The 15,408-nt window shown below is 45.9% G+C and overlaps 4 protein-coding genes across 4 annotated transcripts; 2 read left to right on the top strand and 2 right to left on the bottom strand.

Moving 5' to 3' along the window:
* Positions 1 to 474: 474 nt before the first annotated feature.
* On the bottom strand, positions 475 to 5,915 carry LOC6048613 (cyclic nucleotide-binding domain-containing protein 2). Its single transcript, XM_038265480.1, has 6 exons — positions 5,892 to 5,915; positions 5,650 to 5,829; positions 5,316 to 5,564; positions 5,023 to 5,134; positions 1,359 to 1,492; positions 475 to 1,257 (listed from the first exon to the last, which is right to left on the bottom strand). Exons 1-6 carry the CDS (start codon positions 5,913 to 5,915, stop codon positions 529 to 531), a joined length of 1,428 nt encoding a protein of 475 aa, XP_038121408.1. The 3' UTR covers positions 475 to 528.
* A 229-nt stretch (positions 5,916 to 6,144) lies between these two features.
* LOC6039044 lies at positions 6,145 to 7,969 on the top strand. The gene is made up of 3 exons (XM_001848670.2): positions 6,145 to 6,432; positions 6,488 to 6,785; positions 7,615 to 7,969. Exons 1-3 carry the CDS (start codon positions 6,189 to 6,191, stop codon positions 7,949 to 7,951), a joined length of 879 nt encoding a protein of 292 aa, XP_001848722.2. The 5' UTR covers positions 6,145 to 6,188; the 3' UTR covers positions 7,952 to 7,969.
* On the top strand, positions 7,952 to 9,643 carry LOC6039045 (minichromosome maintenance domain-containing protein 2). The gene is made up of 3 exons (XM_001848671.2): positions 7,952 to 9,010; positions 9,068 to 9,303; positions 9,362 to 9,643. Exons 1-3 carry the CDS (start codon positions 7,959 to 7,961, stop codon positions 9,622 to 9,624), a joined length of 1,551 nt encoding a protein of 516 aa, XP_001848723.2. The 5' UTR covers positions 7,952 to 7,958; the 3' UTR covers positions 9,625 to 9,643.
* On the bottom strand, positions 9,624 to 14,254 carry LOC6039046. The gene is given in 4 exon segments (XM_038249219.1): positions 9,624 to 10,242; positions 10,302 to 10,455; positions 10,532 to 10,711; positions 10,714 to 14,254. Coding segments are annotated over 4 exon segments (3,471 nt in total). The 5' UTR covers positions 13,283 to 14,254; the 3' UTR covers positions 9,624 to 9,674.
* Between the last annotated feature and the right edge of the window lie 1,154 nt (positions 14,255 to 15,408).

Below are 15,408 nucleotides of genomic sequence, written 5' to 3'. Positions count from 1 at the left end.
GAAATCACACGCATCTTGAGGCGGTGGTCAATATTTGTCCCGGGTGCACAATTTTAAAATCCTCGCATCAGCTTTGTTTGCAATTTGGCGGCACACGTACGGATCGATTGTAAGGTCACACCCGAAAATAAACTCGCGCACTTTGGTCACATATTGCCTTCGATTTGAAATTTGGAATTTGCATGTGCGTTCGATTTGACATTCGAGTAGCTGTCACAAATGCAAATGCACCTGCTCGAATTTCTCAAATACTGCGCGAAAATGTCAACAAGCTGCTGGAAAACAACTTTACACGAAGGTCGCTCGACTTTTCCCTTTCAACCATGACGCAATGGATAATGAGGCACTCTTCAACGTTCTGCATCGTAATTCATAATTTACTGTCGTTACCTTTAGCTTCTTCGTCAGACTAACCCCCGTTTGACCTCACCGTATGTGAAGAGGTGTAAACATCGAAAATAAACAATAATTATCTATAGTTCATGCTTCCCACTTCTTCTTTATTGATCATGTGTAATTTAGCTTCCCTCACTTTCGTTGTCCATTTTGCTCGACCCGACACATAAGCGGAACGTCCGCCAACCGGGTACGATTACTGTGGCGACCTTGCCGCTGGATGACCTCCGTAACGACCCGCTTTCGGTACACCATCCAATTTAGATCGGTCAGGTACTGCTTGAACAGCTTCTCCCGGTCTGGGATCGCCAGCTCCAGGTACATCTTGATCCGCTGCCACACGTTCCCGGTGTTCTGGTTCTTCATGAACAACCAATATCGCGGTATCAACATACACTGCACGTGGTTTCGAGCGACGATCGTGCGATCCTCAAACTTTTCCCCAAGCCCAAACACCGATCCACAGCTGAACGATCCCACGTCCAGGAAGATGTGCTCAAGCGACTCATCCGGCTTCAACTCCTGACCACCGTTCTGATCCTCACAACTCCCCGACCGAACCACGTTCGCTAGTGATTCCTTCAGATTCGATGGCATCACCGACTCCAAAACTTCCGAATCCCTTCTCTTGGTCAACCGTTCCGCAATTTTCAGCTGAATATTGTTGCCCTCTATCGGCAGCAGGTGAAAGCAGTCCCGCCGGCCACGACGCTTCTTCTTGACCTTCAAGCACTGCAGGATCATGCACTGACCGCTGAGCACAAAATACGCGTACTCGGTGTTAAACCCCGTATCGGCACCGGCAATCTGCTGCTGCGGCTCGTACCGGTTCACCTTGGCCAGGATGCAGCATTCGCGAATCTGTAGACGGAAAAGTTGCAGCAAAAGTCGATTAAACTCAAAAGTAAATTAAAACTGGCCAAGCGTGTAACTCTGACAGCTGGGCAGTGCTGCCAACTAACCTGCTCCTCGCTCCAGTGGTCAAAGTACTGGAAGCGCCGGATGGCCTCCTGCATGAGTTCCCATTGCAGCCGCAGCGTTGCCTCCAAAATCCGCACAAAGTCCTCGCGGAATACGCACAGCAGCTCGGTGTCCGCTGACGGGACGGAACATCCACCCCAAACGGCACCGGAAAGGTAAATGAGCGGAAAAACCTACATTACTACGCTGTGGACATGGTGTGTTCAACATTTTTTGTGTTGCTATTCTGTGTTGCGATTCGGAAATCGTTTAAACTTTCTGCTCTGTTTTGGAATTACAACCTGCCTTACAGTGTCGAATTCAAGTTTTTGCATAACCAAAAATTTGGCAACACTGATAGCTTTTGACGTTAAAAGAATCAAAGTGTACCATATCGAAGGTGAGGTACTGTCAAGTTGTGAAAGAAACTACATTACCAAAAACTTCTACACCACAGTGCAAACCACATGGCAGAGTTTCATTTGTACCCGGTGTAACCGACTCCACACTTCCTAATTCGTCTTCTAAGCCTCAGCAACAAAATGAAAAACTCCCACCCTTCCCCATTATTTACGGCAAAACTTATTTGGGGCCACAAACAATGACGCGGAACGAAAACTTTCCCCTCTACAAAACCAGTGTGTAGCGATAAAATAACCTAATCTATTAATCATGGTAATGGAATTTTTGCACTGAATGCCTCCATTCCCTTCCCCTTCCCCATAAGCATCGTTCTGAATCCACGTGGTGGCAACACTGTAGGTCGAACCGCGCGACAAACTTCCGTCGAATGTTGTGTAATTTGAGGGAAAAGAAAAATCGGCAAATAGAATAGAGTCGCGATATTTTCCCACGCCATATACCAATTTGGGCTCTATCAGGACCTAGGCGGCCAAGCCAAGAAAGAGGTTCCAAAACGTTAAACCACAATCAACGGAACGAGCTGCCGGCACGCGATTCGTCCTGATTGATACAGAATATATGTAATAGCCTGTCCCATTTTGAGGTCATGTCGAGGAATTTCAGGTGCTCACTTCTTAAATGATAGATTATGATGTTAGGAACAATGTTTTCTTAGACAAGAAAAAATAATAAAATACTTTCTCGCACCCCCTAGTCGATTTACTGAAAAAAGTCACTTTTTTGAACAAATTTTCTAAAATCGCTTGGAATCAATACAAAAACTGTTTCGATCAGGTGTGTATTATCTTCAAACGATAGGTTTTTGTCCATAGATTAAGATGCACTATCAATATTGGACCAAAATTTAAGTTTTGGACTTTCCCAGGCGGATTTGTGTCGAAAAATCGCATTTTTCGAAACTTTTTCAGAAATGTTCATTTAATTTAGGGTAGCATATTTTCCCAGTAAAACCAATACATGCAGCTTGTAGGAAATTTCATGGCGAACATTTTCCCTCTGAGAAAATGCAATTTCGACACTCCAGAGCCGAGATATTTGAGTTTTAGTGAGGAAAAAGTGCCAATTTTCAAAATTTCTCAGAATTCAGAAGCAAGGCCTACTAATTACACGATGTAGCAAGCATATGTCTCAAAGGTCAGGGTATGCTTTTATAGTAATTTTGGCCGCTGAATCCGAATCTGAAATCAAATTTCGTGTAAACAGTGATGTTTGGAGCTACACCCTTTTGGAATGCTATTTGCGTGTTTAAGAGGTTTTTGTAAATGCTCGGTTTGTTCTAGAGGTCGTATCGAGGTGCTCCGATTTGGATGAAACTTTCAGCGTTTGTTTGTCTATACATGAGATGAACTCATGCCAAATATGAGCCCTCTACAACAAAGGGAAGTGGGGTAAAACGGGCATTGAAGTTTGAATTTTCCGAGGATTTCGAATATGACAAAGGGAGACTAAAAGTGCCGCTATGGATGCCTACAGGACAATAACTAACGTTGTAAAATGTTTATTATAGAAAAATCGAAAAACTATGCAAAAACTGCGATTGGCCAAAAGTTATTACCGTAGGCTTATAGTCCATGAAATTCCCTAACTTGGTGTTGCTGGCTGTTGCAAAAGATATTGAGGTTTAAAAACCATTTTTTACAGTAATTTGCAAAAGCTATGAGAAAAAGTCAAACCAATCCTGGATGTCTATGGCTCATTTTGAAGTGCTTCAAAGACCTTTCGAATGCATCTAAGAGAGTTGGAATTGATGAAGTTTTACGGAAATGCGAGCAATTTTAAGATTTTTATGTTTTTCGACCTCAAACTTCAAAGCCCGTTTTACCCCACTTCCCTTTGTTGTAGAGGGCTCATATTTGGCATGAGTTCATCTCATGTATAGACAAACAAACGCTGAAAGTTTCATCCAAATCGGAGCACCTCGATACGACCTCTAGAACAAACCGAGCATTTACAAAAACTGCCTCTTAAACACGCAAATAGCATTCCAAAAGGGTGTAGCTCCAAAACATCACTGTTTACACGAAATTTGATTTCAGATTCGGATTCAGCGGCCAAAATTACTATAAAAAAGCATACCCTGACCTTTGAGACATATGCTTGCTACATCGTGTAATTAGTAGGCCTTGCTTCTGAATTCTGAGAAATTTTGAAAATTGGCACTTTCCTCACTAAAACTCAAATATCTCGGCTCTGGAGTGTCGAAATTGCATTTTCTCAGAGGAAAATGTTCGCCATGAAATTTCCTACAAGCTGCATGTATTGGTTTTACTGGGAAAAATATGCTACCCTAAATTAAATGAACATTTCTGAAAAAGTTTCGAAAAATGCGATTTTTTCGACACAAATCCGCCTGGGAAAGTCCAAAACTTAAATTTTGGTCAATATTGATAGTGCATCTTAATCTATGGACAAAAACCTATCGTTTGAAGATAATACACACCTGATCGAAACAGTTTTTGTATTGATTCCAAGCGATTTTAGAAAATTTGTTCAAAAAAGTGACTTTTTTCAGTAAATCGACTAGGGGGTGCGAGAAAGTATTTTATTATTTTTTCTTGTCTAAGAAAACATTGTTCCTAACATCATAATCTATCATTTAAGAAGTGAGCACCTGAAATTCCTCGACATGACCTCAAAATGGGACAGGCTAATATGTAAGCTTTGCGGCCGTTGATGTGGTTTGGAAACGAAAATATAAAAAAAATCAGTTGTGGAAAAGTTTTAATTGTGCTCATTAGGAATTTGAATTGCAGAGGGGGGAAATTGTTTCACGGGAAATATTTGGTAAAAGATAAAATTGAATGTTAGAATAAGGGGAAATACAGGTCAAATAATGAAGAAAAATCGAATATACGAATTTTAAGCGGTACCGTCATTTGGGAAGAAAATATGCACACAATTATTTCAGCACTGGCTGAACCGATTTGGACCGATTTGATATCATTCGATTCGTCTTATCATTCGATAAGTCTATATTAAAATTATAAAGCTAAGCAAAGTTCTTCAAAAGCTATTCAGAAAAGTCTCGTGATCTCGTTTCTAAATCCCTCTACCTTGTTGAACAACAACAAAAGTGACTTTGCATGCCACTGTCTCATCCATTATTGAATACGATATTTTTTGGTTAGTTCAGCTTAAGGAATTACGATGTTCGCATGGGTATGTTTATAAATCAATTTCCCCATTGATCACATATTGCCACAGAAAAATAGCCCACAAAATACAACCATTTTCGATACTCACTCGCCGTGGTGCAGGTCGCGGTCCGCCGACAGTCGTAAAGGAACGCAATTTCTCCAAACATTTCGCCAGGCACGCGAACCCCGCATGGTACGTCAACGTGGCGTTTGTAGACCTGGAAGTTGTTCAACTTGTAGTACACGGGTTTGTACGGAGGATATCCATGAGCTACTTGTGTTCCATACAAATAATCAATTTAATTTGATTTTTGCAAGAAAAACTCATCAGTTCAAAAGTTGTTATCAAAAAATCACGTAATTCATGAATGACCCCTTAAAAACCCAGAAAACACCAACCGGATCCCACCACAGCCGGCTGACCGTGATTTCACCGTTCAGCACAAAGTAAACCGCGTGCGCCTCGTGGCCCTCACGCAGCACCATCCGTCCCGGGCCCAGATACTGATAGCGGGCACAGCTGGCCAGCTCTTCACGGACCTCCGGCGGAAACCGTGCCAAACAGTCCAATTTTTCAAAAATGGCACAGAGTTGAGCTCGCTGGGCCGGAGTCCTATCTGCGGCCTCCTGGTTCATAATGGCCTTTTCCTAAGTTTAAAAAAATATTTTACAGAAATCAAGCACTTTTGACAGATCTGTTATTAAAAACTGTTTGAATATTTAAAGTGTTTACCATAATCGTCAGCAGTCCCTTCCGACCCTTTCTCCGCGTTATGATGGCAATGTTCCGCCGGGTGTTCTCGCCCAGCTCCTGTTTTGGGAGCTCCGACAGCCAGTAGTTGTTGCACATGACCGTACGGATGAGGCACCGGAAGCGGAACCGCACCATCCGACGACGGCGCAACTTTTCCTCCTGTCAATTTAGTTTATGATTTGTAATGTTAAAAAATAATAGATGGTTTATCAAATAATTACATCAGCTTTCCTTTTGGAAGACATATTTCAGATCTTTTTTATCAAATTTCTTGCAAATAAATTTCAAAATTCTACGTATTCAGCCCACTGTAAAAGCTTCCTCTCTTCTTCTACACACGAGCTTTTTTCTCTCCGAGAGCAAACAGAGCTTCCAAAACCGACCGCTTGAGCAGCGCTACCGTTGACACCTCGGTTGACAGAACATGACTGACAAGGCGCCTCCTTCGATTTCCGTTTTTCAAACTGTCAAGCACGTGCTCGTTCTTTCCTCACGCGCAAATCTCAAACGCCTGTCCAATGTCCTCCTCGATTGCGGACCAATCCGTCCTAACCGAGTGCCATCTGGAAGCGCTAAAACGGGAGTTGGGTTTCCGCGAACAGATCGCTACCTTCCTTGTCCAAACAGACCTCGTCGGTCACGTGCAGCAAGTTTGCGCCGAATTCTACCGGCAATACTTGGCGGAACACCGTGATCGGGACCTTCTGCTGAAACCGTTGATTGTGCGGTTGCCCTTACAGTACGAATCGCTGGCCAAGTTTGGTAAGACCATCAGCAAACTTCTTAAAGTTTTACAACTAATCATTACTTTCTATAGATCCATCTCTGCTTCGGACAATCATCGAGGCACCGATCTACTTCGAGCAGGCCCTTCAGGAGGTGGTCCTGTCCGTCGTAAACGCTCACTTTGCCCAGCTGGAACCGGTGGAACAGCAGCAACAACAACAGCCTTCGCCTGTGATCACTGTCCGGTTGCAGCAAATCTACTGCCGAGTACGGTTGCAGCTTCCCCCGCGCGAGTGCTACCTCTTTCGGGCGCAACCTCAAAACGTCAACACCGGTCTGACCGTATTCCGGTGCGTGGTGCAGGGCTACAGCTCGCTGCAGAAGTACATGTGAGTAATTACCTCCGTTTGCGAATTATTAAGCTCACGCTCATTGTTTCTATTGTTTACAAACACCCTTCAGCCCTGCTGAATTGTTTTGCTAGAGTTTTTCAAAAACATACCATAGAATTTGAACACATTGTTCATGATTCCTATTTTCATGAACGCTTGTTCACGATTTTCGGAACTCTTATTTCTCCGTGTATTGATTACTTTTAAGATCGTAAACAGCTTGACAGCTGTCAATGATTCAGGTTCCAGAAATAGTAAGGGAGCGTTCTTTTATTACGTAACGCAGTTAGGGGGAGAGGGGGTGTCGACGTCTGTTACGAAATGTTACGAAAATTGGGGGAGGAGGGGTGTGATGAAAAATTATGTTATGTAACGCAAAATTTTCATAGAGGCACTCATAAAAATATGCAAAAAGACCTTGTGTTACGCGTTACAGGGGGGTAGGGGGGATCGCTCATCTGTTACGATTTGTTACGAAGGGGGGAGTGGGGTCGAAAATCCCAAAATTTGCGTTACGTAATAAAAGAACGCTCCCTTAATTGAAATGAAAAAATAATCACGGTATGTACAATGCGTCTGCAAACAACACAAAGAAAACCATGTTTTGCTTGAAACATTCTGAATCAATATTTGAATGTTTTCCTAAAATAAACATGGCCGCCAAATAGCCGATCTGAAATGCTGACAGTTTATCGCCATGAAATTTGAAAACTTTGTTCGTGGTTCCTAATTTCATGAACAATTGTTCACAATTTTCGAAACTCATATTGCTCCGTGTATGTTTCGGTTAACAAAAGAAATATCCTCAAAAAAAATCTTAATTCAGCCTCCACTCCGTTTGGGTTTGCCCGGACTATCCCGCCGCCCACCTCGCCATCACCGGCGAGATCCGGCGGGCTCCCAAGTGCGAAGAGTGCGGCAACGAAACGGTCCTGCAGGAGAACCTGCGGATCCGCACCGTCGGTGACTACTACTCGGTGCGTGCCTTTTCCGCCGACGCCTTCCGGACGCCGGTACAGGTGGGCCGGATCCACCAGAGCATTTCCGTCCGGCTGGCGGACGATCTGTGCGTTCCGGTGCGGTTGGGCCACGAGTACGTCATCACGGGGGTGTTCAACCCGCCGAATCTGCTCTTTAACGCGTGGGCTATTGAAGAAGTTTAGGAGAAGGATGGAGTTTCCTGTCGGGTTAATGTGCGATCCGGAAGAGCTGGGAGAGACCAGCAAAGACACTGATACGCTGAGAGGACAAGTTTCGAAGGGAGAGAGAGGATTGAAATCGGATTCGTCCGATGAGCTGTTCAGTCAGGAGGAGGAAATTTCGGATAATACCGTTTACATTGGATCTGTGCTTGAAGAGGAAGGTTTATTGATCGAGGCATCCCAACCAAACGCCTGGGTTCCAACGCCAGTCAACTCGGAAACGCAAGCACCGCAAGATGTTATTCAACCGACGATGGTCTTTGAACAACCTAAGCTTACCCAGCAGTGGTCCTTTTCCCAAACAGATCATACCCAAAACACAAACCGAGAGATAACCTTTTCCCAGATTTATCGTACTCAAAACACAACCCATGACCCGACCCAAACTACGGATGCTACCACAGAACTTCCAGACGAATCCGAACAGCGGTTCTCTCAAACCTCGATCCCACTCATCCAGGAAGTTTCCGAGATTCCAGCTTCGATCCGCAACCTGTATAGCTCAATAACCGAACAGTACAGTGACTACTGCTTCTCGTACACCCTCGCAGCCCAGCTGTGTCCGGAACTCTTTCCCATGAACACCCACACCGCGCTAAAGTTCGGCCTAGTCCTCAGCCTAGCCTCGATCCACAAGTCATCCCCCGTCCCACCGTTCCACGTGATCGCCATCGGAGCGGACACATCCGCGTCGAACCTCCTGATGACCGCCATCGGCCAGCTGGCCCGTCGGTACGTGATCGGTGCCGCCGATCCCATTGCCGGCGGTCGCGTCCTCGAAGAGTCGAGCTTCGTCGAGTGTGGCGCCACTTCGCTGGCTCGGACCGGCGTGTGTTACATCGGCGACTGGGCGATGCAGAAGCCGGTCAACGCAACGCGGATTCTGCGCGAGATCGAGTCCGGCCGGGTGATAATCGAGAACCACGCGATCGCGTACCCGCTGGAGTGCGCCATCTGGACCTGCTGGAACTACAGCCGCCGGACGAAGCAGGACTTGAGCACCATGGTGGGGTTCTTGAAGTGAGCTTTTGGGAATATTGAAGCTGTCAAAAACATAACCTAAAAATAACTTTTCAGCACCTTCGGCATCCCGATCGTTCTGCCGGAGCAAACCGCTGACGCGGAGATTGACTTTCTGCTGGAGCAGTCCTTGCGGGACTACGACGAGTTGATCGAGGATCGAGATCCGCTGGTCCCGGAGGAAGATGTGCGACAGTTTTTCGCCATGCTCTACTTCCAGTCAGTGGTGATTCCGGCGGAGATCATCCAGCTGCTGGAAGAGTACGGCGCCAGGACGCGCGTTAGGGTTCCAGGTGAGATTGCAGTGACATTAAGAATTTAATTTATAAACAAATCTCATTTTCTTTTCAGAAGCCCTTTCACAATCATCGCTCCAGGCTTTGTCCAAGCTGACGGAAGCCCACACGAGACTCTGTTTTCGGAAGGAAGCTACCCGCTTGGATGCCCTGGTCGCGATCATGACCTGCGAGCGCTTCATTCATTCCGCATTCTCCTACCCAGGTAATGTAGCCCCGCTAGTCGATTCCCTCGAGTCGATGGATGATCTGGAACAGTACCTGCAAAACTTTGACACTTGGTTGGGAGATTTTCTCAACAATACGACGATTTTGTAGTTTTTAAAATAATTTAATTGTCAATAAGTTACTAATTGTACAGTATCAGGTTAAATATAATCCACCATTCCCTTGATCAGCTCGAGCATATCTCTAGCCGCGGTCTCGATTCCCGACGGTGGAAGCAGAAAAGCATGCGTTCCCGTATCCGGCAACTCTGCTGTGTAGCTGTACTTGATCCCGGCCTCAAACCGGGCGTACTGCGTCGATGTTCCGGAACTCACGTACGACATCTCGTGCTGGCTGTCCACTCGGTACGCCGCAAGACTGCCGGAACCTCGCAGCGTTTCCACCGCTACAGTTGCCATCTCGTGCACGTTGCTAAACTGCTCGTCATTCGTTTGGGAACGCTTCTCACCCGGATAGCTAATCGTCTGACCGTACGAATGCAGCGACACGAATATCTGAATGTTCCGACGACTGTTTTGAAGAAACTTTGACAGCGCCTTCGCTTCCGGCTCGGAAAACGCTCTATATCCAGCGTAGTGCTCACTGCAAGCGGACCTGGAGACTCCCTCTTCGTTCCAGCGGTAGTCCCAGTTCCGGTTGAGATCCGTTCCGATGCAGTGCTGGTCGGTGTTGACCGAAAGCGAACTGTGCGACTGGAGCCAGCTCAACCTGGAAGAAATATGTATATGAAAATCCGGATATCAGTTAACGGTGTGCAAGACACCCACGCTGAATTCAGAATCCCCGGAACATGAGCTTCGCTGTGTCTGGAGCGAGTCTTGCGCCACATCCGATCGTACTCGTGACTGTACTCGTAACCGTCCGGATTCAGCACCGGTAAGATGTACCAATCCATTGCCTTCATGTTCTCCAGCTCGGTATCTGCAAGTAAACAACGACATAACATCACTCTATGAATCTGTCAAATGTCCATACAAAAGGTAAACAAAGCACTTACCATTACTCGCAACCATCTTCGTCAGCGTGTCCAAAATCCAGGTGGCCACACTCGGCCCGATCCATTCCCTGCCATGCGCTCCAGCCTCAACGAATATCGCACTGCGTTGTCCGCGCTTCTTCACCTTCTTCTTCCGCTTCCCCTTGACGTTGTCCTTGTCCTCCTTGGACCGCTTCCCTCAAAAGCAACCTTCACCACCGTAAGCGGACGCCCCTCGAAGCTTCTTCCGATGTGGATCAGCTCCACGTTCCGCGGAAACTTGCGCCCCAGGTAGTTCATAAATTTGACAATGTCACCGTACCGATGGTACCGGTACCACGTCAACGGATGTCCGGTCAGCACCTCCACCTCGATCTGCTCGCGTCGCGTCATTTTGGGGTTCTCGTACAGGATCGCCTGCCCGAGGTTCCGGATGACCACCTCCTTTGTGATATCTTCATCCTGCAGATAATCCGCCAGCGGTTCCAACATGTGCGGAGGTACCAGGATGTCGTTTGCTCCCCTCAAGCTTGGTCCCTTCCACCACTGCAGCTTGATGCCTTCCGGCGAGAATCGGTAGTCCTCGAGGTAGCGAACGTTCTCCGGGGTCTTTGGATATACGCGCCACAGTTGATACCCGCTGTAGGACACTTTGGTCGGTTTCGTTATGTGAGTGTTCGAAGGGATTTGAGTTGTTGTCTTTGGAGTTCGAGTTGTCGTGAACACGTGTTGAGCGATCACGTTTATCCAGGTTGATGGTTTCTGCAGCGGATCCGATGCCGGTAGGAACGGAATCAGTGGCTTGGGGGTCGTCGGATTAGTGGCAGGAGCTTCCGTTGTAGCACCTCCGAAAAGGTTTGGGAACCAGCCAGGTTTGGGTTCAGCAGTGCTTGTCACCTCCACCGGCTGTATCGGAACCTGAGTGTGCGGTGCATCGTCCCATGGTAACCAGGGATTGAAGAAATCCCACGGCATCATGTACTGGAACCAGTCACTGTTGTCTTCTTCTTGCGGAGGAACGTTCGGCTCCGATGCAGGTATCTGAATCTCTGGCTCTTCGTTGATTTCATTGTACATGTACGGCGGGTAGTGATACCACGGATTCTGCTTCTCCGTCGATTCGTGTACTCGCTCCAGTTGCGTTTGTTCACCAGGATCCGTACTCCGTGTTGGTCGTTTCTTCAGATCAAGTATCCGTGGCGTAGTGCTGCGTGACTCATCGTAGTCATCGTACTCTACCGTAGTTCTCGGCGCGAATCCCAAGGATCGCACAAAGCGTCCAATCGACGAAAATATCCCCGTGAAGAATCCACCTCCACCACCCGTATCTTCTGCACTGTCGTAATCATCCCCCTCTTCATCACTATACTCTTCAACGCTCCCAGGTTGCTTCTGCCGTTTCACCTGCACCGGTTCCCTATTCGCCAGCACATCGTTCTTCTCGTCCTCGTAGTCATAGTCCTTGTCATTCACAACCACTCCCGCTTGGTTCCCGACAGCTTCTTCACTGCCACCCGCGTACTCATCACTTTCCTCACCCTCCGCACTGTCCTCCTCTTCCTCGTCCTCATAACTCGTATTCGCGAACCCTCCGTAATAGTCCCCTCCCTCTTCCGACCCACTTTCCTCGCTGCTTCCATCCTTATTGTCAACGTTCGGCTGCATCGGCAACAGCGGAATCGTAGCCGGTGTCGCCGGCGAGTACTCGCTCGTCACGTGAATGTTTGTCGTCAGCTTGTTCTTGTCCCCAACGCCTCCCAGCGGAATTCCCGCGATGGTCACCCGCTTCGTGTCCGACTGATACTGCTTGGACGTGATCGGGAAGGGCGTCGTGCCGTCGGCGACGGAATCCCGCTTGATCTTCTTGCCTTTCTTGGTGTTGGCTTTGCCGTTCTGGTCGTCGTCTTCGATCGAAATGTACTCCGTGCTGACCATCGCATCCTGCATGTAGTTGTACACACTTTCGAGGACGCCTCCGATGGTCGCCATGACGGGGTGTTCTACGTAGACTACGGGTCGGAAAGGTTTCTTCTTGGGCTTCGCTCGATGCAGCAGCTTGTTGGCTACTATTGGGGGTTCCGCAGTCGGCTTTGTTGTTGTTGTTGTTGACTTCAATGTCGTCTTTAGTGTTGTTGCTGGTGCTTTCTTTGTTTTAGCTTTCAGTTTAGACTTCTTGGTTGCAGTTTTTGGAAGTGGAGTCGTAGTTGTGTCTTGCAGAGGTGTCAACGTACAGTTGATAGCAAAATACTTCCGCAGCAGTTCCAGCGTTTCTTTCGTTAGTCTTGTTTGATTTGTTGCTGGCAGAGGTTTAGTTTTGGGTTTCTTGAGTTGCTTCACCGGACGGACTGTAGTCGTCGGGATGTAATAGTCCCCTTTGTACATTGGCGTTGTATTGTTCAGCGTGTTCAAGATGGGTGTCATGTCATCTGCGTAGTTAATGGTATTCTCCGTTGGTGTTGTTGAAGTGGTTGTAGTCCTGAAGATGGACGGCATATAAGTTTTGTTCTTGCCCCACAGCAGGTCGACGTATCCTTCGGGGTCATTCCCCACTAAATACTGATAGTACTGAAGTGGGTTCGTAAAGTTATCCTTCGTTATGAGGTCACTCTTCGTCACCTCGTGTACACTTGCGTCCGTTGGACTCAACAGCTTGATCTTGTCCACCTCAATCCGGTCGAGCTTTTGGTTGTTCACATAAACCGCGTTCAGTGCTGAATTCTTCCCAAGTACTACACACAACACTACCAGTGGCAAGTAACCACTCTCATCCATTTTCCTAACCGAGACACCAACGGAAAAAACCCCGAACCGATCGATCCGAACACTACCCGTAGACTAACCTTGATTTCATCAGCGCACATCCAAGCAACCCAACGATCAACCAAAAGCGACATCTGAACCTCAGCAACAGCAATCACGAAACGCAATGAACCATTTCGCGATTATCCCGTCCAAGTAGGCACTGGCGCACAGGTAAGTTACGCACGAAACGGTTGACGAGCTTTCTGGGAGAAGAACCGAGCAGGCTCTGTGACAATGGAAGAAGCGACCGCACATGTGAACTTGGATGCGCTCCAGTTCCAACGTAGCGTAGTTGATACCATCTCATCGCAAGATAATGGCGCGCAGCCAAGTTCAGGGGGTTCCTTCTGCTGACAATCGCGAATTACCTTGCGTACAGAGAGTACAGGCCATTAGTTCGAGCACGACCGAAAGTAACAGTTTGTTTTTCCAGAACAGTAAAAGTTTGTTTTTGCCTCGTTAAGGCAAATTAAGTAAAAGTTGTTCAATTCAGCTATAATAGACCGAGCTGCTCACCGTTTTTCGAGAAAGTGTCTCAAAACAGCCACGACACGTGCGCAGATTCGCCTCAAAAGTAACGAAATTTAAGCTGTCTAAACTATTAATTGTTCATCTCCTGTCCTGTGTCTCCCGTCTGATCTTCGTACAAGTGTTTGCCAACCGCCTTCCTTACTGCATGCGGCTTAATAGCGGGATGATAAATATTTAGGGCACTTTCAAAGGCCAAACCACACAGAAGGTACTGGGTTCGGTCAGAATAAAGCAATTAAACTTGGCAGCGGTCGCGTGTGTGGTGCGCGCGGGTGGACGCGATAAATAATTGTGTCACTATTGCTAATCGCGAGGCAGCCACAGACAAGGAGACCTGGGTTTCGTGAATGACGTGCATCTTTGCCAATGCATCAAAAGTGTTTAAAAGTAGGAAGATTGGCAAAACGCAAGCAAATCTGGAATGTGTAAAATTACTTTCTCTCAAAAGTTTTGACAAATAAATTGTTCAAATAGTGCAAATAAGCAAATTTGATGGAAATAGGGCCGAGTCCTTACAGTTTATAGGTACAAGAATTTCGAATTTAAAGTAAATTTTTCTCCTACTGATGTGTATTAAGGAGGTCCAAATTTAACCACGGTAACTCATAAGCCCTTGAAATTGTATGGGAATCATTCTCCACGAATTCCGGAATAGATTTTATTTGTATTATTTGATTTGGCACAACCTTTGTGAAGGCTTTTCCAATGAACAAAGAAGCCTATTTGGCGCGAAAGTCCGTATAATTTGAAGGAATTTTCTGAACGAATTAGTGTCTTCGGCAAAGTTGTAGATATTAGTGAGGAGTTTTCTGAAAAAAGAAAATAGGTACACGGCAAATTAAGTTTAACTTATGGTTAAAATGAGTATATTTTTGATTTGTTATTACGCACTGTCCACCTTTTTCTACCTCTAAAAACTTTTTTCTTTCTACTTAAAATCGTACAATAGGGTAGGGTAGTCATCAATGAGACACTTTTGGTTTTCAACTTTCAATGATTTTTCTCATTTTTTCATCAGCATGTTTTAATGAGCTTTTGTGGCATTTTCTTTCTTTTAATGTGTTCTAACATTGACCAAAATATGAGATCGATCCGACATCTACAGCCAGAGTTATTCAACTGTCTCATTGTAGACGCACTTGGCAGGAACAATGAGACAGCTGGGTAACAATGAGACACACTACGAAAATCAAGATTTTTCTAGTAAAACATCATGTTTTTGTATTGTTCCATTGCAGGTGACTTGCTTTGAACATTTTAGAGCAATTTTTCCAACATGAAACTTTAATTAACAAAAGTTATACTAAAAAGTATTTAAATTTTGTAAAATCCGTATATTTATACCGAATAACTTTGTTTTTTTGGTTAAATGAAGTTCAAACTCTATGAATATGCCGAAAATCACTTTTAATTCATGTTTTGAAAGATTTCCATAGATTTTGAAAAGTGAGTAGTGCGGTGCCTGTGTGGACGCGTAGTCCTGTTTTTTCGTGCTATTTTCCGTCTCTTTTGTGTCGCTATTTGTGTACATGGGGTGATTGGATTTCTTCTTCTTTTTTTTTTTC

The sequence above is a fragment of the Culex quinquefasciatus genome, chromosome 1, assembly GCF_015732765.1.
Source record: "Culex quinquefasciatus strain JHB chromosome 1, VPISU_Cqui_1.0_pri_paternal, whole genome shotgun sequence".
Lineage (NCBI taxonomy): Eukaryota > Metazoa > Arthropoda > Insecta > Diptera > Culicidae > Culex > Culex quinquefasciatus.
The sequence above is the reverse complement of the archived record's forward strand: the minus strand, read 5'-3'. Positions and strand labels throughout refer to the sequence as shown.